The sequence below is a fragment of the Chenopodium quinoa genome, unplaced genomic scaffold (genome assembly GCF_001683475.1).
Source record: "Chenopodium quinoa cultivar QQ74 unplaced genomic scaffold, ASM168347v1, whole genome shotgun sequence".
In the NCBI taxonomy this organism is placed as follows: Eukaryota; Viridiplantae; Streptophyta; class Magnoliopsida; order Caryophyllales; family Amaranthaceae; genus Chenopodium; species Chenopodium quinoa.
In genome coordinates this window covers 4,114,171-4,136,413 of record NW_018743979.1, presented here as the reverse complement: position 1 = coordinate 4,136,413, position 22,243 = coordinate 4,114,171, and the positions used below count along the sequence as shown (strand labels likewise).

The 22,243-nt window shown below is 35.8% G+C and overlaps 2 protein-coding genes and 1 long non-coding RNA gene across 5 annotated transcripts; 2 read left to right on the top strand and 1 right to left on the bottom strand.

Annotated features, from left to right (window-relative positions):
- The first annotated feature begins 597 nt into the window (after positions 1-597).
- LOC110690040 lies at positions 598-7,608 on the top strand. 3 transcript variants are annotated; one of them, XR_002504988.1, is made up of 8 exons: positions 598-1,130; positions 1,260-1,368; positions 1,467-1,556; positions 2,725-3,205; positions 3,308-3,473; positions 3,732-4,955; positions 5,040-5,432; positions 6,784-7,608. It is a non-coding gene; the product is annotated as an uncharacterized LOC110690040 (long non-coding RNA). The 3 variants fall into 3 exon arrangements; XR_002504987.1 differs by having other exon boundaries at positions 599-1,130; positions 1,260-1,363; XR_002504989.1 differs by lacking the exon at positions 1,260-1,368 and having other exon boundaries at positions 599-1,130.
- A 5,433-nt stretch (positions 7,609-13,041) lies between these two features.
- Positions 13,042-17,601, top strand: LOC110689966. Its single transcript, XM_021866783.1, has 3 exons — positions 13,042-13,563; positions 13,690-14,616; positions 17,542-17,601. Exons 1-3 carry the CDS (start codon positions 13,042-13,044, stop codon positions 17,599-17,601), a joined length of 1,509 nt encoding a protein of 502 aa, XP_021722475.1.
- A 395-nt stretch (positions 17,602-17,996) lies between these two features.
- Positions 17,997-21,686, bottom strand: LOC110689965 (auxin response factor 17-like). The gene is made up of 2 exons (XM_021866782.1): positions 20,891-21,686; positions 17,997-18,646 (listed from the first exon to the last, which is right to left on the bottom strand). The coding sequence occupies exons 1-2, from the start codon at positions 21,684-21,686 to the stop codon at positions 17,997-17,999; spliced, it is 1,446 nt and encodes a 481-aa protein (XP_021722474.1).
- Positions 21,687-22,243: the final 557 nt, after the last annotated feature.

The following is a 22,243-nucleotide window of genomic DNA, read 5'->3' as shown; positions in this document are numbered from 1 at the left end:
TCTTTAAGGCAACTCATACCCCATTTCATGCGAACTTAAGGGGGAGTGTTGAGAAAATGCCAAAATGAAGTTCACATAACTTGTAGCATGGTAACTTGTAGCTCATCACATGAATTTATTATGGACAATAATTTGTCTAAAAGTACAATCATGTATAATATTTTAATGACAATATTTGCCTATAAATAAGTTCACTATCTTGTGAACTATGGAAGAAGAAGAAGTAAAAAATAACAACTGACTCTTTTATTTGTTCTTTTGCTCTCTTCTATTTCCACAAACATACAATACCAACCTATAATCAGAAAGTCATCTTTTAACATATATAATATTGTTCTAAAGTATTTACTCCGTATCTGATTTTCTAGAAGAGAAGCTGGCAGGTCTTTTCATCAGTTAAGGGCATGTATATGATTTCATTAACTTACATTCTATCTATAGTTATTTTATGGCAACATTTTATTTTTTTCCCTTTAAAAGTGATAATGCATTATTTTGATGATTTTTTTTGTTGGTGAAAGCATATTTTGCTTTATTACTTAAACTTTACTTAAGCATCCTTTGAGATATGTGTAATTTGAGGCATGTGGCCTGGGTATTTAGAATTGCATCATATGTTTTAAGTGATGTATATGAAAGCTATTAGCTTAATTGGTAGAGAATTGTGCTATCATGCACAAGATGTGGGTTCGAATCCTACATAGCCTAGATAAAGTTTTTAATTGATTTGTTTTGGTAATTGCTTATGGGTATTATATAATTTGACTATGAGATGTTTAATTAATATCTTCATTTTATCTATAAATAAACCTTTTAAAAGTAAAGCGATCGTCTAATGTTCCTTATGAACAGTGAACGACCATTATACCCCCAATTTACTTCTTGAAAAGACATTACTGCCCTTGTTTTAGGTTGTTGCCTGCCTTTTTTCCTTCCTCATTTTCTTCTCCTTTCCCTGCTTTTCCTCCCTTCCTTACCTTTTGCTATTCTGAACTCCGTCCTCCTCAGCTGTCTTCTTCTTCATTTGTTCATTTCCTATTCTTTCACTTTCTCTCCCCTCCATTGAAGCGTACTTCGAGTTTTCCATTGAAGCATGCTCCGACCTTTCTCTCTCGTCCATTGAAGCTGAGGTAATGTTGTTTAAGTGTGGATTTTTATAATCATCAAAATTCTGATTTTATAAACTCTATTTGCAACGAGGTCAGTTTTATCAATTTTGGTTTTGAATTTTCTGAAATTTTTTTTTTGATTTTTTTTAGATTTTACAGATGTGAACAATTTAAGGCACTGTATGAAGTATTTAAAGCAGACGCTTGTTACATTCGGATTTTTGGCTTTGCTTAATCTGTTTGCTAATGATCCAGTACAGTAGATTTCTTCTTTTGTGCTTGTGTTGTGTTTTTATGTTCAATTAGTGTAATGTGAGTTGAATTTTAAGGATTGAATTGGTGGTGTGTTGTTTGCAGGTTTTGGTGGCTCGTACTTGTAATTGTATGTACTCTTTGTTGCAACAGAGGCAGTGAATTCTGAGAATAGGCAAAAAAGCAAAGATAGCGGTATGAATTAGAATGTTTTGCTGTTGGTTTTATGTTAATAAATTTAATTTTTATTTGTTTTGCTCTTTCTTAAGGTTTATTTGAGGAAAGTTGTAATTTTTGCTAATTGGGAATCTTTTTGATGATTAAACGCGTTTAATTTATTATTTCAGAACAAACATATTAGTTTTCTAAGGTTTATTTCAACAAACATATTACTCTTATTCAAGACTAAATCTACGTAATATTAATCAAGATAACCTATTTGTATTAATTAAGGATGAAGAATTAAAAGATAATCTAATGAAGGAGGAAGAAGAAAATGATTTATATGTTAAATCATAAATATTTGATTTTGGAGTTGTCAGTAGAAAATGTATGAAATTTAGACTGAAATTAGTGAGATAGGAAGGTAGAGAAGATCAGAGGGATGGAAGGAAAGATCTGAACGAAACGGGAGAAAGTTGGTAGTTGTGGATCATGTGCTTAATGACTGTACTCAATATTGTTGTTGAGCAATTACCGGGTGTGTTAATTCCATCTGATGTTCAAGCTTTTTTTTTTTTTTTTTTTTTTTATTCCAAAAGTTCTAGGTTTCTCTTGTCTATCTTATTCTCTCTATTTTTTAAGGTTTATATTTATTGTAGTATAAAGTATGGTGATCTATTCAAAATAGCAAATTGAGTATTCAGTTTCAGATAAGATTTTTAGTCTTGTTAATATAACTTTGGGAATCGTCTATTTCTGCTTGAAAATTCGTATGTGGATTTTCTGTTGCATGCTAAGTCATGACCTTGATGTTTGTAATTAATTAATTGTACTCTTCCTAATAAGTTGCTGATTTTTTGTGAACAAAAAAAACTTGTTAATGGTATGTAAAATGTTATCATAGATGGAAATTTGATTTGAATTTTGCCTGATTCTCTTTTTAAGCACTTGATTGGGGTTGACTAAGTCGGGATGAACTAAATTTTTTGAGGATCTAATTGAGTAATGAAGACCATGTATGAGCTTGATTTTTGGTTTGACATTATCAAGTATGAGGAAGATCTAATTGAGCACTGATAACCATGTATGAGGAAGATTTTAGTGTCAGATTGTGTTGCGATTCTGAAATCACTTTTTATGAGGAAGAATTTAGTGTCAGATTGTGTGTTACGATTCTGAAATTACTTTTTATAATACGTAGGTTGGGGAGGTCATTAGCAGATTTGAGAAGAAGGTTGTCTCTTTAAAGGTATGATCTTAATTTCACAAATTTGGAGCTTTAAACAACTAGTTCCTCTGTTTTCAGCATTGTGTAATTAGTTGCGAGGTTAATTTAAAGATGTTTACTTATATAATGCTAAGATTAATCATGGTAGCTCACAAATGCGTTTATTGAAGTCTAGAATTGTCTCTAATTATTAAATTATGCATTACAAATGCTGCCCCAAAGTCTGATTTCAATATATTAGTAATTAATAACTCGAATTAAAACCAGTCGGATTGAGTCTCATGATTTACTGTGAATTACTATGTGTTTTGAGATGCTCTAACTGTTTATCTGAATTTGAGCTAGCAAAGATGGAAGAAGGTTTCAATTCAGATGCTATAGAGGCATCCATGAATACTATTGAGTGCTCTCTGGTTCCTTCCTACATGGACTATCCTTAATGCTTTGGTCTATTGTAAGTTATTTGGCTCTATTATGAGAGCTTTAAAACTATGACCACCCCTAACCAAACTTATCACACACTACAGTAGCTTTCATTTTTATTTTGTTCGTGTAGGGAAGATGGATTTATGAGATGGTTCCCTTTGAGATATTGAGGTGGGAGAAACCACTAATGAAACTGAAGGAAAGAATAGCGGCAGGTGGCTCTAAAGTTGTATTCTCTCCCTTAATTGAAAAGTATATCCTGAAAAACCATCATCGTGTAAGCAGTTGAAATGCAGGTGAGTATCGCAATTTACTTCTCCTATATTCTGCATTATGGCACAAATCATAAACAGGTTTTTAGGCGATTCTTTTTTTTGAATTTGCGTATATTTCTTCTGCCTGTAAAATTTCAGAGTTTGTGGACTTCATCAGCTATTAAACTGGTCTGTTTAGTTCGGACTGGTCTATTTCCTGTGTGATTTAGGGAGTATTGAGGATGTTATAAAAATATTATTGAACTATTTATTTCTCCCATGTTTTTTTTTTTTTGAAAGGGCACTCAAGGAGCAATATTATAATTAAACGGGAAATCATACATATCAAGCTCCGCCAAGGTAGTAATACCTTGCGAAAAGTCACTAACAAACACTTGCTCTACCCCATTAGCCGGAACATGCTAGCCATTAAATGCGCTACACAATTACCCTGCCCTTTTAATGTGACTACAAGAAAACAGATCAAACTCCCTACCCAACCAGCAGACATCTTCAATGACCAAGTCAGCAGGCTTCCTACCCAACTTCTGCAAGCAAATGGGTTTTTCAATATTACAGCATCACATTGTAACTCCACTCTCTCGCAGCCCATATTCGAGCCAGCAGCACCCCCAAACGTGTAGTTAAAGCTTCAGCCAACACCACTGAACTGATACCTGGACAACGACACACCATAGCAGCAACAATCACCCCCCTGCTATCACGCAGCACCGCCCCTAAACCAGCCACATCGTCACTCAACATAGCTACATCAGTATTTACTCTGTAGCAGCCAGCTGCCGGAGGACTCCACGCTCCTAAAGAAGCCACCTCTGTTCTCCTTATGCCCCACAAAACAGCCCCAGCATATTTCTTATAGTCTTCAACCGACCGAACAAAACCCAGAACTCCCACTTCACAATTACTCCAAGGCTCATCAAACACACATGAGTTACGAAAAGACCAAGCAGCCCAAGAAATAGCAAAAACACAAGTAGCTCTTCCTTTTTAATCCTCTGAATCCATAGAAATCTATCAAAGAAAGAGATAGAGGGAGCATCAATCAGAGTACCTGCATACGGAGAATGATCCCAAATGTGGCGAACCTTCTCACACTCAAAAATAGCATGGATGATTGTTTCATTCTCTTCCTGACATAACCCACACAACCCATCGCTTCTACTGTGACGGTCACATAATCTTCCAAGGGTAGCAAGAGAGCCGGTACAGGCTCTCCACAGAAAATGGCTTAAATTCGGAAGACCCCTATCCCCACCATACAGATTCGCCCAGCCATTTGCGTTGACCCAAACGTCCAAGCCAATAACCCGATTTTGTTGTGTATACACCATCAGACGAAGGCCACCAATATCTCACATCCTCTGTATCCCTCAAACTAAAAGGAATGCTGTGCACAAGGATGATGTCACTGTCAGTAAGGTGCTGCTGCAATTTATCATTATCCCAACAGTGATGAGTACTATCCAGAAGATCAGCCACCAGAAGATCTGGAGAGCTTTCCAGGTTTGGAGTTATTTCTCCCATGTTTCTTGCTGCTACCGTTTTCTTGTGCATTTATTCTGACACTTGTATGTGATCACTATGCAGAGGAATTGGTAATAAATATGAATGATTTTCATCAGAAATTTGAGATACTTTATCAGAGAACAGAACAACTAGCTGATTAGATCGAGGCTAGAATTGAGGCATTCTCTAAACTAATAATTGACAGGACAAAGAAGAAAAAGGAAAAGGATAGTGACGATGAGTCTTCCAGTGATGCCGAGTTTCAATCAAAGCACTCTAAAATCGATTGATAGGAATATCAAGCTCGATGATTTTACTGGCCTTGGAATATCAGAAGACTTCCTTGAGTGGGAAAGAAGATGTCTGACTATAAAGGGTTCAATGATGCTAATAGGTTCAACATAGCCTACATCTGCCTCACAAAAAATGCAGGTGCATGGTTTGAATCTCTCAAAGCCAGGCATGCTAGGGCAGGTAAAAAAAAGATCTCAATTTGGACTGATTTGAAACGAAAGTTGCACTCTTAATACCTCTACTTCATGATTTTGAGCAAATACAATCCTGAAATTGACTACTTTGACTCAAGATAATACGAGTATAAACGAATACACTGCTGAATTTCGATAGACTAACCTCTCTTTGTGACTTGAATGAAAGAACCCTTCCAACCCACATCATTGAGTTTATTGATGTTTGGTAAACACTCTTTAGATATATATTTTTTTTTTTTTTCTACAGTCTTTAATCTTTTTCGCTTCAATAAATCTAGAAACGCTAGGTCTTTTGTGAATTTGTTTGACAAAGAGGAGAATTCAAAATCAAATCAGCAATAACAAAGGATTTTTAGATGTTGATTTTTAAATGTTGAATCATGAGAAATTAGGGATGACTTGAAACAAATGGTGGATTTTCCAAGCTAACCCTGTTTAGCAGAAATCATGAGATTAATGATTTTGTTTTAATATCTGGAGTCAAATTGGACATTATAAATTTTCTCTATTGTTTTGAGTAAAAACATATTGTTAGCCAACAACTCTTATTTGCATTCAATATCCAATAGCAAAACATGGCTATAAAGTGCTCTTGTGAAACCAAGGCCTTTACATCCTTGTGCTTATGGCTTGTTATTATTTTAATTACCAGAGCTACATATAAGTTTGATGGCTAGAGATGGAATTGGTACAATGCCATTCACCACCTTTAATGACGATACAGAAAGACTCTTTCGAAAATCAGCTACTGAAATCTGTAGTATGGATACTGTAAGCATTTTACTATTTCAGTGTACTTGAACATGACGCAAGCTTTACCCTATGATCAGCTCTTTCTGTTACATATATCACTTAGCAGTATGTTAGAATTTAGAATAGTAAGCCATGTTGAAATATCTTCTCCTGGAAGATACATGTACACAATCCTTGAATAAATTTTCCCTGCCCTTTGCATCTGCCCCTTGCCCCAGCTTGAAAGCTTCTATAATTACCTAACATGTATACAGTCCTTCACTTTACCTAATAAAAACAGTCTTTTGCTTGAACAAGACATGTAATTTGGTGACAGTGCCTCGCATTTGCATTTAGTGTCCTAGAAAATACAATCTTGTTTCCTCACAGATTGTGAAAGATGTTACACACATGTTATTTTTATAGATATCTTTATTGTTACAGTGAAAGCTACTTATTGCTTTAGCATGATAATACATGCAATAAGTCTGCGTTAAGATTTTCATGATATACTATTTTTAACTTCTACTTGGTATATTAACTAATCAGGTACATTATTATAAACCACTTAACTATACTTTGATAATATACATGTATTCCAGGAAAATCTGGAAGCTTTACAGCCAATACCGGATATGCTTCACGCAAAGAATTCTTAGTCAAGGTTGGACCTACAGGAGAACTTTTAAGGAACAATGTGTTGATATGGACCTTGATAGGTGTTGAAGTGAAAGATGAATCAACACAGATTAATCTGACAGGCTCATCATCTGGAAGTTCTACTCAGCAAGAGATATGCAGTTCATCTGATAAGATGAAGGGAACTCAGCAATAAGAATCTGTTCAGACATAATCCCAGGATAGACAGCCTTATGCTCATAATGTCTGATCCAAGTGCAGGTTTCAGCCAAGATCCTAAAACAATAGATGATGCGATGATTTCTGAACAGGCTAGCTTATGAAGAAATAGATAAATAGTACAATCTAAGTCAGTCAGAGATTGAAACCATCAAAGATCTTGAACAAGCTGTTCAAAGCAAGCACTTCCTCAGTGGACTTTGACACTCTCGCACAACAAACCAATGCTAACAACAAAGAACAAGCAACTACAGTTTCATAGCCAGAGCCAGAACCAGCACCAGCACCAGCACCTGATCAACATGCTGCTGGAAAAAAGTTTCGAACATCCCTATTCCAAGACACTGATGTTGAGAAAGATTCTGAGAAGACAAATTAATCCACCAGCTTCTCTGATGAACCATAAATCCTATCACCTTGAACCATATAAATATGCAACACCTTTTGCTGCTGAATATATTTTGTTGTTGAATTGTGCACTGCCTGATTGTTTTTCCAATAAATCATATCTTGGTATCAGTCGGTATCACAGAAATTAGACCTAAAGGAAATCAGTCTTTTTTTTTTTTTTTTTTTTTTTTTTTTTTTTTTATTTTGCTGAATTTGTTGTTTATTTTTGGTTTTATTCGATTTAGAGTTCGATTATGTTTGTACTTTTTAAAAATATATTTAATTGAGGATACCCATGTGATTTATAGGATTAGAGTCCATGCTCTATAAATCTATCGTAACAATAGGAAACATCTTTTTCGGAAACATCTTATAACTTGCTTCTTGGTGTTATTTGGATGGTATACGACAAGAGGGGGGGGGGGGGTGAATTGTAGTATGTTACTAGTGCCTAGTTTTCGCGGGATATAAAACAGTTAAAGTTAGGAACTTAAACAATGCAAAGCGGATTTTACGAGGAAACCTTTCAGGGCCCAATTGGAAGTAAAATCGATCCTCTAAGGGAATTTCAACACAAACACTTCACTATAATAGGGCAAAACTCCTAGTTACATCCTATTACACACAGACCTTTCTCACAAGTTCCTCCACGGCAACTTGCTACCTGATAGGACCCTATCCTACCCAGCCTAAGTCCCACACTTAGGTTCACTCAGCACTCCCAAAGTGCCTACACTCGGCTTCACAGTAGAAGCTCATTCACTGTGCACTCACAGCTACCATACGAATTTTGGAGAATTCAAATGCATAGCTACAATAGAATTTTAGTGTATTCAAACTCACACCCCAATACCCAAAAGACTCAAACCCTTTTTCCCATTACAAGATCTCATTGAATATCTCTAAATACATATCTATAAATAAAGAGATAAAACTAATATGTTGGACCACTCGAGATCTGTCTGGAACTCAGTGGACGTAATGAAACCAAATTCTGATAGGAACTTTGACCAGGAGGACTAACTTAGCTTCGTGGTGAAGGATGAAACCATTAAGTACGACCAGTACACTTCGTTAGCCTCAACTTTGAATGAATACATATGAGCATATTTATAGTACACTCGAATTATTCATTTCATCTTGAAAATGATAGGTTTTATCAAAAGATAAGTTTAAAAAATATTTTCTAAAAATAAGTTTTCCGAAAATATATCTTTTTGTTAAGAATAAAATCTGTCAATAATAATAAGATATAATCATAAAATTAGATTTTATTCAAAACTTATCTTTTTGTTTAAAAATACTTTCTAAACAAACTTATCTTTCTCCAAAAGGGATTTATTAGAAAATAATTATCTTTATTCCGTAAAACCAAATCCTTAAAAGATATGCACGTATTAGATAAATATATATCATTAGAATTGACTTTTATAGACGTGCATACTTAAGTTCCTATTAGGTTCGGAACTCTGACAGTCTCTAAGTTCCTGACGTCAGTAACTTTATTTGCATTGACTGCCTGGAGTTCACCTTGGTTCTATATAAACTTGTTCCTGACTTTTATGTCCAACATACTTACATGAATCCTAGAGCTATATACTTCTATTTCTCCGTCTTCATGTTGTTTCTCTAAAACTCTTGTTCTGGAATCCTGTAGTCTTGTTGTATTCTGGATCTCGGGGCAACGTTCCACTTCTGGAACCACAGACCAAGTTCCAGTTCCTGTTAGGGAACATGCTACGACTCTCGTGGGAAAGCCTGTTGAAAGTTCCTTTTTCATCTCATTGGAGAATACCTTCAAGTTCCTTCATGGTTTGGTTCTCGTGGGGGAACCTGCTTTAGGTTCGTTCATTCTCTCTTGTTCCTCTTGAAGTCTTCTATGTTCCAACCCATTGACTTCACTTAAGTCAGTTCATGTCTTCACACAAACACTTAAGAGAACATTAGATTGAAAAATGAGAGAACTAATTAAACTTATAAAGCCGCATATTTTTGTATTTCTATATTTATAGAAACAATAAAGAAAACTAAAACAAGACCAAACTAAACTAGAGCTAACCTAAAAGCAAACTAGAAAAACTAAACTAATTGAACGACTCCTACAAATACATGACTCACGTATGTATAGGATACTTACCTCATGAAACTAACATATGCAAACACCTATTAACATAGTTACCTTCATGGTTCCTTTGCCATCATCATGCTTATCAACCATCACTCATCATTGCTCTTGTTCCTTCTATTGTTTATCATATATTACTCAGGTTTGTTATATATATACTTGTCATTGCTTAGGTTCCTTGTATCCTATTCCAAGCATAACTTGTTCTGTCCATGTACAACTTAACAAACACGTTAGACAATCATCAAAACCTAATTACTCAACACTTGGCATTTATCTTTCCGTAACTCTGTTCCTAGGTTCATAAAAAACAAGCTAATGCTATATTTGGTGTTTCTATAATTCTTATAAACAACCTACTAATATAACTCCTAAGAGTAGTATGGTTCTTGTCAAGTGGTTTTAAGATTATACGCTAAGATCTACTGGATGCACTCTTAGTGTCGAAAGGGAGGGAGATAGAGTGGAGAAGGGGTTATTAGCCACTTTGACCATATATTGTTCACAATAATCAAATATGTGCAGCTATACAAATCCTAAACATCAAACTAAAACAACACTAGGTATCATTTAGACTTGCACACCAATACAACTGTACAAGTGCTTACAATCGTTATTCAACCATTATTACATATCATGCTCAACAAAGATAACCGCGATTAGACCTTTTCGAGATTGGTTAGGCCAAATTGGGAGGGGGGCTCCCACTACTAGTTTACCTAAATATCTCTTTCGTTTTTTTTATAAGCTAGAGATGAGATTGAACGGAGTTTTAGAAGCTTTAATAAAATAAGATGTTAGTGGGGTAGATAAAGTAAAGTGGTGTAAGAGGGACGGAGACCATTGGAGGAGTGATAAATGATTAAGTAAGAAAGACTGGGGACATTAATAGGTAAAGATATATTATTAAATTGTAAGAGATTTCCAAAAATGGAACTCTAGCTTATACAAAAAAAAAAAAAAAAAAAAAAAAAAACGGATGAAAATAGTAACTCTACCTTATAAAAAAAACGGAGAGAGTATAACAATTTATTTGCCTAATTTGAAACTGTACCCAAAAGGCCTAAACCAATTGTCAGACATTATTATAAACTAAGCATGCATTCAAAACTATTATACTCTACTAAGATCATATACAAGTAGATCACAATATTTTTGAGGGAAAAAGAGCAATTTATTGATCAAGTAATATCAAGTTCAGCCAAGGTTAAAAGACCTTGAGGAAACGAACCCATACAAACTCATTCGTTACAATCATTAGTATCACACCTTGCTACGTTGTGAGCTACTAGATTCCCTGCTCTTTATACATGAGAAAAACTACAACCATTAAAAGACTTAGCTAACAAGCGCACATCATCATAAATAAGCCAAATAAGGGACCATCCATGAGAGGAATCATTGATGGTGTTGATCACTGTCAAAACATCTCCTTCAAGCCACACCTGCGAATAACCCAGCCTAATCGCAATCTGGCAGCTAAACCGAGCAGCAGCTACCTCTGCTGTTTCAACATCCCACCACATAGGAATTCTTTGGACTGCAGCCATAGCACATGATCCTCGCTGTCCCTAGCCACTGCACCAGTACCACCAGCAGAAGCGGAATTGACATGGGCATCAAAATTAATTTTTACAATACTAGCAGGGGGGCAGACCACGCAGCAGCAGTAGGAGACAACATAGAGCACTTGGAAGGGAAAACCTTAGCTGCGTATAGCTTATAGTCGTGTATTAGCTTTGCGAAGCTTGCAGCCATAACATTCAAGTTCAGTGTAATTCCTTCAAAAATGCTCTTATTCCTGCAGAACCATATTGACCACGCTATGCCAGCAGCATACAGAGCTCTTCTTTGTTGATCTTGTCCGCCATCCACAACGATCTTTCAGCAAACAAGCATGAATTGGAGGGTCAAAAATAAGTGTAGCATGCTCATATGAATCCCAGACCTGCCTGATTGCGACACAGTCAAACAGAACCTATGTTATTGACTCCACCTCAATCCCACATGCTGTGCACAAGTTACAGGCAGCAATATGGCGTCTATGCAGTTCCTGTTTCACACCGAGACTCCCCTTGCAAGCCCTTCACACAAAGTGGCTCAACTTCGGAGGGCCACCCAAACCCCACACCAGCTTCCACAGCTTTCGCTCAATAGCATTTTTGAAGGCTCCACCTTGATGATATTTTTATTTAAGTTTATGGTGGAAGTCAAAACACATGTAATACGATATTATGTTGCATTGGACTGTGCGATTGGTATATTTTATTTATTATTTTGCCAGGATTATTTCCGCCTACTTTGATGACTTGTTTATCTTGGTATTTAAATTGTTGGTATTTAAATTATTTTTTATTTTGAATATTTATCTTATGATAATAATCTGATAGTGATAAGATAAATATCTCTAACAAATTTTGTTTTGCAGAGATAGAGATAATGATAAATTATCTTAACGAAATTTTGTTTTATCAGAATATTTGTTTCAAGGGATAAGCGTTTTATTTAAATTCGAAATTGTGTAGCTATCTTAATGCTAACCTATTTCCTTGAAGTTTAAATATCTATTTTACAGAATCCCTTGAAGATAGGCTGGATTTTTCTGTGAAGATGAACGTTGAAATTGAAGCCAAATAATAGCGCAAGACTTATTCAAATAACGTTGGAGTTTCAACGGCTGTTTCAAATTCAAAAATCAGAAATCCAAGTTCTCCAACTCTATAAATAATGTTCAAGTGTGCTGAAGAAATAACAACGTAGAACAAGAACACTCAAGAATTATCAAGCTTCATACACTATAGCAAGAGTGTTAAATATTTTATCTCTAAGTTCTTTAATACCTTATTGTGTGATTAGATTGAGAGAAAAGAAAAGTGTATCTAAGAGTGGAAAAAGAATTTATCAAAAGATAGATATACTTAGAGTAATTCTATAATACTCAAAGTATTTTAGGTAATCTTTTATTTCTGGGAATTGAGTTGCTAAAGTGTAGCCGGGCGGTTACAGAGAGAAGAGAGGTCATCTTCTAAGTGCTTTAGGACTCTAAGGGAAGAAATAAAGGAAGTTTAAAATCCTACGGGTTGGACAACCCTAGGCGGAGACGTAGGCATATTTGCCGAACTTTGTAAAAATATCTCTGTCTCTTGTCTCATGTTTTTTCTTTATTTGCTTTACTTTACTCGTATTTATTTTTGCTTAATTCGTAAATTACATTCTGTCTAAGTTTCAAAGCCTTGACTTTGATAAGTAAATCATTTTTATTTTATAAACTGTTTTCAAAGCTTTGAATTTAAAACTGAGATTCGTTTATTCCGCCTTGAAACTAATCTTAAGACCTTGATATATTTGTTTTGCGAAAATTGCCCATACTCTATTCAACCCCCTCCTTCTAGAGTATTATTGTGTTCATTCCATTACCATTGTGATCCTTTCATTTGGTATTAGAGCTTTACAGGTTTTCACATTCAGATTTAACCATCCGTGAAATATGAATTCAATCGGTGATGGTGGCTTTGTTCAAGGTCGATCTGCAAATCGTCCTCCTCTCTTTTGCGGCAATAAATTTGCTCATTGGAGATCTCTAATGCAAATGTTCGTAATTCATCAAGATCTTGAGCTCTGGGAGATTATAAAGAAAGGTCCTAAAGTACCTATGAAGAAGATGGAAAGTGGAGCAACCGTTCCAAAAGATGATGATGAGTTTAATCAGACGGATCTCGAAAATGTGGCAAAAAATTACTGTGCTATGAACTTGCTGTATTGTGGACTAGATGCTAATAAATTCAACCGTGTGTCTACATGCAAAAGCGCCAAGGAGATATGGGATAAGCTAGTGGTCACATATGAAGGAACAAGTCAAGTGAAGGAGACCAAAATCAATATTTTCCTTCGACAATATGAACTCTTCAAAATGTTGCCAAATAAGTCTATCAAAGAGATGTTCACAAGGTTTACTCAGATTATAAATAACCTTGATTCTCTTGGGAAGTCATTCTCAAACGAAGAAAAAGTCAGAAAAATTCTCCGGTGCCTTCCAAAAGCAAAATGGGGTCCCAAAGTCACTGCATAAGAAGAAGCCCGAAATCTGAGAACCCTTTCTCTTGATGATCTACTTGGGAAACTTATCACCCATGAGATTTCCCTCGAAGAAGAAGACGGAGAGCCTGCCTCATCCACAAAGGGGCTAGCTCTCATAGCTAAGAAAGAAGAAGAATTAATAGAAGAAGATTCGGACGAAGATGAAGATGATGAGGATCCTTTTGATCTTATTGCTAGAAGTCTTGCAAAGATTCTCAAAATGAAGAAAAAGTTTCCTAGAAGAAAGAACAACAATCGGGCAGAGAAATACAAGAGCAAATCATTCAACAAAGTCAATACCTTGAAGTGCTACGAATGTGGAGATGATGATCACCTTGTGAAGGATTTCCCTAACAGAAGAAAAAGGCAGTTAGGCAAAAGTGATTATAAGAATAAATCTATGGTTGCCTCATCGAGTGACTCGGATTCAAGTGATTTCGATGATGAACAAGCTAATCTATGTCTTATGGCGGATCACAATGATGCAAAAGATGAGCACCTCCAGGTAATCGTAAACAATTTAATTGCCAGTCCTACTAATGTTCTTTCTGATTGTTTACGTAATATGCTTATTAATGAAGAAAGCTTAATTCAAGAATCGAAGATTCTTAAAGAAAAGATGAGCAAACAAGTGAGCATATCTGACAATTTGGCTAAGGAATTAGCTGATCTCAAAGCAGCCCAGTCCACTTTTGAAAACAAGGTCAAGACCTCAGAGTCAGCTTTTGACACAAAGGTCAAGGCCTTGAAAACTGAAAACACTACTTTAAAGCGTAAGCTTACTTCTCTGAGTTATTATAATAATAAACTGGAGAAAGAAAAGAAAACTCTTATTGGGAAATGCATAAAGCAACATAATTCCTTGGTTAGATTTACTCAGTCAGAAGCAACACTTGATAAGATGTTGGGTGTACACCAATCATCCTTAAATAAGAGTGGTCTTGGATACAACAAAAATTTTCCTAAGAAAAACCCGACCACTTTTGTAAAAGCTAAGGATAATTGGCGAACTCCCACATGTGTCTACTGTTGCAAGAAGGGTCATACTAAGTTAACATGTCCTTTTAGAAGAAATGACCATATTATATTGTTAAGAATTCTTTTCCTTTTATTTTCGAGACCAAATCAAGCAAATATGGGTTGTTAAAGGAACTAGACCGCCAAACATGGTCCATCCTGACTATGACTCCAAATTTGCAGGTTGGTCTAGAAAGGTTTAATGTTCTTTTGTTTTGTAGGAATTCTTCAAGAGTAAAGATAAATTCAAAAGTAAAGGTTTGATGTTTTTATTATCAACTTGCTGATTTTTACTAAGTCTTTAAGCGAAGATATATTCATTCTTATTCGGCATGAATTAAGAATACTAATTAAGGATGCATCTTCGTAGGGGGAGCTAAGGTACGTGCTTTAACGCTTTAATTTGTGTTGATTGTAAAGCTGCAACTTATTTCAAGACCTTTAACTGCATGTCAAAGCCTTGAAATAAAACTGTCGTATATTAAATAACTTTAATTTTGTTTTACTGTTTGTTCCAACCATTTTTCCTCCCTTGTTGGATGTCAAAAAGGGGGAGTAGTTTAATGCTGTATATTATATGATGAATGTTTGGATATTAATCTTTGTGTGCAGGTTTAATTATATTGGTTATTTTTAATGGTGGTTTTGACTTCCATCAAGGGGGAGATTGAAGGCTCCACCTTGATGATATTTTTATTTAAGTTTATGATGGAAGTCAAAACATGTGTAATACAATATTATGTTGCATTGGACTGTACGATTGGTATATTTTATTTATTATTTTGCCAGGATTATTTACGCCTACTTTGATGACTTGTTTATCTTGGTATTTAAATTGTTGGTATTTAAATTATTTTTTATTTTGAATATTTATCTTATGATAATAATCTGATATTGACAAGATAAATATCTCTAACAAATTCTGTTTTGCAGAGATAGAGATAATGATAAATTATCTTAACGAAATTTTGTTTCATCAGAATATTTGTTTCAAGTGATAAGCATTTTATTTAAATTCGAAATTGTGTAGCTATCTTAGTGTTAACCGATTTCCTTGAAGTTTAAATATCTGTTTTACAGTATCCCTTGAAGATAGGCTGGATTTTTTTTGTGAAGATGAACGTTGAAATTGAAGCCAAATAATAGCGCAAGACTTATTCAAATAACGTTGGAGTTTCAACGGCTGTTTCAAATTCAAAAATCAGAAATCCAAGTCCTCCAACTCTATAAATAATGTTCAAGTGTGCTGAAGAAATAACAACGTAGAACAAGAACACTCAAGAATTATCAAGCTTCATACACTATAGCAAGAGTGTTAAATATTCTCTCTCTAAGTTCTTTAACACCTTATTGTGTGATTAGATTGAGAGAAAATAAAAGTGTATCTAAGAGTGGAAAAAGAATTTATCAAAAGATAGATATACTTAGAGTAATTCTATAATACTCAAAGTATTTTAGGTAATCTTTTATTTCTGGGAATTGAGTTGTTAAAGTGTAGCCGGGCGGTTACGGAGAGAAGAGAGGTCATCTTCTAAGTGCTTTAGGACTATAAGGGAAGAAATAAAGGAAGTTTAAAATCCTACGGGTTGGACAACCCTAGGCGGAGACATAGGCATATTTGCTGAACTTTGTAAAAATATATCTGTCTCTTGTCTCATGTTTTTTCTTTATTTTCTTTACTTTACTCGTATTTATTTTTGCTTAATTCGTAAATTACATTCAGTCTAAGTTTCAAAGCCTTGACTCTGATAAGTAAATCATTTTTATTTTATAAACTGTTTTCAAAGCTTTGAATTTAAAACTGAGATTCGTTTATTCCGCCTTGAAACTAATCTTAAGACCTTGACATATTTGTTTTGCGAAAATTGCCCACACTCTATTCAACCCCCTCCTTCTAGAATATTATTGTGTTCATTCCATTACCATTGTGATCCTTTCAATTTTGATTCGGATTACTCACATAATCCACACCCATTTTACCAAGCCAGTAAGCAGACTTGACGCTAAAACCCTGACCTGAATATTAATAACTCTAGAAAAGAGTCATTATTTATATTTATAAACATATTGATTTGACATAATTGAACCACCTGATTTATTTACCACCTTCCCCTCTGGTAACTACTTTCCGTTTATAACCTGAGATTTACGTAGATAAAAGCTCTAATCGTTACCATTCTTAACAATCACGACAAGAAGATTGTTTTGAATTGCATACTATAGCACATATGCAAGTAAAAGATCATGCTGATACTGAAACCATGAAAAGCATCAATTGGAAGCCTACGTCAACAATCACTAAATAAATAGGGAAGCAAACGCAGCAGCTACCAACTGTTGCGACATGCAAAGGAAAGAAAATCCACACAAAAAAAGTATGCCAACTTGGGAAGCATGGTTAATCAAGAAAATCCACAAAAACACCCTATTATGAAAAAAGCACTGATGGTTTTTCTCCATTCTAATTGTGGAAAAAATTTACATTCATGTCCAAATCTAAAAGCACACCATTGCAAAGCAAATTATTCAAACGTAGTCTATAAGATCTCGAAGTTAAACTTTCCATTTCCAAAATAAACCAGACAAAAGGAAAAAAAAACTACGATCAGCAAGCTACTTATGTCCAATACTATATTAGAAGTTGCATGGTGCGTGCCTCTGGTCAACGAACCACATACCTGAAACTGAGGGGGGGAAAAAAAGACACTGTCACTTCCTGGAGATTTTGCAATGGTCTATGATGTAAGACTAATGCTTTAATTTCTCCATATAAAGATAATAATTGAGGATTCCACTTTGCTTTGCTACATGAGAAACATTTAACTACAAGCAAATACCCACACACATCATACATGTATAATCCTGTATCTGAGTCTTTGTGCATGTGTGATAGGGACAGTCTATGCTACCCCAGCTCATAAATCTCTCTCTTTATGATATAATATACCAGTAATAAACTTGTGAATTTGTCAAACCAAAAAAGAATCAGCCTCCAAGTATTACTCATACGTGATATTATAAGCTCGTGAAACATGGACATGTGTGGAGAAAGAAGATGAGAGGAGTTGTATGTATGTGTTTGAGGATGCACTACACAAAATTACAGAAGAATCTAAAAGCAAACTGCATGGTTTAATTTCTCCTTTCCCTACAAGATTATCTCCCAGGGTTAATAGCATGAAAAGTAAAAGGTCCCCTCATCAACAGAAGATATTACAAAAGGCATATATTCAAGCAACTTACGTGCTTTTCAGAAGGCATTAGCATATGTAAAAACTTGTAATCATAAATTATAAAGACATATACCTGAACAGCCTTCCCAACCACCAACACATTGCAAATCACCATTCACAAAGCAGATGATTTCATCACAGGGGAGCTCTGAGATACAACATGAGTACAGCTTATGTCATCTGTATTTGCTGGAGGCTGTTCTATATGAATGATCTTTCCAAACAGCTGAAATGAAGTGACACCTTTTCCAGGTAAGTTGCATGAATGATGACCAGTACTCATTGCACCAAAGAACTGCTCACTGTTGAAACTGTCAAATGAAGGTGTCTCAGAGGATGAACTGGCAATATTCAGGTCAGCGGATACACCTTCCACTTTCTGTGACATACTACTGTCCAAATTATCATCAGTGCGCCCCTGGTGAGAATCGTCATTCATGATTGTAGGTGAATTAGATGGATAAATACTAGGAAATTGCCTGGCTCCCTGCATGCCTGCGGGAAAAATGTTGTAATTCATATAGGATGGACTTAACTGGTCCATCACCAGTGAACCAAATCCGAGTTGAGGAGTAAAGTAGATATCTCCCTTCCCATCAGCTAGTAGAGCAGAGTTCTGCACACCCTTGAGCCTTTTGGCAGGGGTATTAAATGCAGCATGAATAGTAGGTGGTGGTGTTGGAGCAATACACTCCACTTGCCATGGACTAAGCATCCTTACTTCTTCCAACTTCTCTGGCTCATCCCAAGTAACCTGGAAAGAATATTACAGCATTACAGAGTATTTTTATTTTTTCACATCCCAAATCCCAACAAATTAACTTGATAATTTGATTGAAGGCCATAAACATTGCTTTTACTGGTAAGCTACAATGCTTGTACCACAGAAACATGGATAAAGGCATGATCACAAGGCATGCAAGGATCGCCCCCAAGCAGAAACATCAATATCCTGCATGAGCTCGTTGCACATAAAACAAGCAACTTTAACAACAATATTAAGAGTGTCATAATAGTTCATACAATGATGTCTTGGTTGAATGCACTGATGCCTAGTGAATGCAAGACTTCTCTAAAAGTCAGAAAAAAAAATAAAAATATTAAAAAAATATTTGAGAGCATCCATTTGGCATTATTACCACAAATTAACTGTTAGATCAAAAGCTATTTATACACTTGCTCCATAACACTAAATAATTTATAGGAATGTGAAGTCATTTTTTTAATAACCTTTGAGACCTCCCCCCCCCCCTCACACACACACACACACCAAACCACCTTTCTCATTATCGTTACAAATTGGATTAGGAAGTATAGAAAATTTATCAACAGCACTGCTACTGTGTATACTTTACTTCCACACAAATGATGTATCAAGAACAAGCCTGACAAAATTATTAGGTTGACACATGGTAATCATCACGACAATATCTGTCTGCTCAGATAGTTAGATAATGAATGCCTTACACCCTTACCACAATTATCATTTAAAGCCGAATGTCATACTTTTAGAAAACATCAACAGGGAACATCAGAAACTTTCTACAAGAATGGCATCTGGTCATTTTACAATTTATTCAGGGACAATAGAAAACATCAATGGGAACATGTGAAACGTTCCATACTGTTCCTAGCGCTACTATTGCATCTGATTCGTGATCTCTTAACTCTACATCTGATCCCTCAAGTGATTAATAAGAAACTATATGAAGCAGATTACCCAAAATAGTCACAGCAAACACGCAAGCATGGAAGTCAAGAATCAAGATAGAATCATGAAGTATCTGTCTAATGGTCAAACATGGTTTTAATTGAGACAGACCCATTACAAAAGATGTTCCCGTCAGCATTGGTTTTACTTATTCCAGCAGTATAAATCCATAGCAATAACATTGAGAATATGCGGTATCATACCACTCCTCGAGTAAGGATAGCCAAAGTCACTGTCCCTTAGACCTCATAAAAGACAGTCTACGTCATTTGACAGGTATTCTTGCTAGTTCTACTCCACAATCGAGCTCCATTTAAAGATAAGAATATGAGATCAATTTGGTGTGATATTAACTTACAACACCTTTCAAAAGTACAACCCATGTAAGACCTTAAGACACTTGAATGACATGTTCCTAAATTATACCTCTTTAAAACAGCCAATGAGCACACTCATCTCAACCCCTCCCCTCACAAACATCCATAGAATTCCTATTTCCAATCCTAGAATCAACTGCATTTCATGTGGACGTACTAATTATTTGATAGTAAAACATACCAACAACTAACATATACATTATTCCCAATACTTACTGTTTGGGTCCAATTTAGTCCAATTGGGCCTAGGCATTAAATGATCCAATTAAAAGCCCAAGGTCAAGGTTCAACTCTCCAATTGTGCTAAAGTCAAAGGTCATCCCTCAAAGCAAGCCAATTGGGCTAAGGCCCAACCTCTCCATGTATGAAGAGGTATAAAAGCCATCAATATTCATACATTCAGGTATTGATTCATAGATTCATATATTCTCATATATTCAAGCAAAGCCTCAAGCAACTAATTCTCTTGCATAGTGTTCTCTTTCAACACATTGTACTGACTTTAGCATCGGAGGGGCCTTCCTCGGCAACACCCCCAAGGCTAGTTTACGTGTGTTTACTGTGCAGGAAACCTTCGGCCCAGCATAACTCGGACCGAATCCAGTCTTCTCCGTTTCAGCGGACCTTCGGCAAGGTCCCATTGTTTTCACCCGAAACACTTACAATCAACTGCATATCATGTGGACTAATTATTTGACTGCCAACATATAACATAAACATTTAATTATTTGATAGTATTACATAGCAACATATAAACATAAATAGATAGATGAATAAGGTAAGCAATGGCAATACCTGAAGCATCCGCCACATAGAACCAGGCCAAGGCCCGTCATTAGGACTAGGCACCACGGAAGTAACCGTCCCACTAAACCACGTCACCATCGGCCCTCCATCTCCGGCATTCTGGGGAAATTTAACCCGGGTTCCAGAAGTCCAGTTCACTCTGCAAGCCTGCTCCACCTTGTGAGCTTCCACCACAAACTCGGGCAAGTCTTGGGGGTTTGGGCACATATTCCTTAGGAAGTCTGGACAGCGGCGTAAAATGCCTTCGAACCCCAACAGACAGCTCCCCTGTGACCTTATTCCTGGCAAAAATAACAGAATCATTACAAGTTAGATACTTGCTATCCACAAACGTGTTCCAACCAGAGGTCAACAAGTGTCTCCTAGGCGTCCCCCCGTAAATATGTCTAAACACCCACTTAACTCCATGAACATCACTAATTCTGAGTGTCTGCACCGGCGGATCCTCTACGAAATTCAACGCCGGAAAAATGAATACAGCACAAAGCTTCGGAACGGAGAATCCACCACCATTGTTCGCATCCGAAATGCTTAAACACTTGACGAACGAATCAACCTCATTACCATTATCACCCCCTTCATCATCTCCATTACCATTACCATTATAATTACCCGTGACATGAATGTTAGTCAATGGCATAAGCCGATACTTGACGAAAACTTCATCAGTAACAGGATCAGCCCAATAAGTAACATCAACAACACGACAAACCACATAAGGTCTGGAAGTCACCATTGATGAGAAAGAAGCTGGGGTTGAAGCTTGTTCTAAGAACCCTTGAGGAAAGAAGTATACATCAGAATGCTTCTTTGCAACATCAACCGCCATTCCTGCAAAAGCTTTGAATCTATGGTAGTCTAATTCCGTCTCCTTCTCCTGCTTCTTCCGCGACACTTTCTGCTTCGCCATTCAATTTCAGAGAAACCAACAATGCCACCCAATAACAAATCAATTGAAATTTCTTTGTTTCAAAATTTACTTCAATTTCTCACTCTGTTTATAATTTTTTTTTTAGGGAAGACTGAATTTATAATCTCAGTCTCACACTAGTCTGTTAGGACTATTAGGAGTGTTTTATGGAACGAATAAATATGGACAGAAAAAATCTACCCCATGTCAGGATAATTACAGAGGTTAAAAAAAATTTAACCACCACAATTACAGCGCGTGTGATGTAGTACAATTGAGAATTTAGTTTTGATTAGAGCGTGTATATCATATGTTGTTGGGTTAAGACTTCAGACACTGGAGTTCGGAAAACGCAGCATTTGTTACAGTAATAAAGACCAGCTTTCTTATTTTTATTTTTTTTATTTGTAATGTTATATGTAGCCGTATAAACATTAAATATACCTCCTATTATGAAATAAGTTAATAATTTATAACAAAATTACGCGTAGATCAATGTAATTAATGTTAATCTATCTAGATAGCTATTAGGACTAGGGGAGAGCATGAGACGGGTA

What these genes read in the sequence shown, in the direction of transcription:
- LOC110689966 (XM_021866783.1), top strand. Translation starts at nt 13,042, where the DNA reads ATGAATTCAATCGGTGATGGTGGCTTTGTTCAAGGTCGATCTGCAAAT. An exon ending in CATTCTCAAACGAAGAAAAA is followed by an intron (nt 13,564 to 13,689) that starts GTCAGAAAAATT and finishes ATCACCCATGAG; the next exon opens with ATTTCCCTCGAAGAAGAAGA. An exon ending in AGAAAAACCCGACCACTTTT is followed by an intron (nt 14,617 to 17,541) that starts GTAAAAGCTAAG and finishes CATGTGTGATAG; the next exon opens with GGACAGTCTATGCTACCCCA.
- LOC110689965 (XM_021866782.1), bottom strand. Translation starts at nt 21,686, where the DNA reads ATGGCGAAGCAGAAAGTGTCGCGGAAGAAGCAGGAGAAGGAGACGGAA. An exon ending in ACTGGACTTCTGGAACCCGG is followed by an intron (nt 18,647 to 20,890) that starts GTTAAATTTCCC and finishes TAATGCTGTAAT; the next exon opens with ATTCTTTCCAGGTTACTTGG.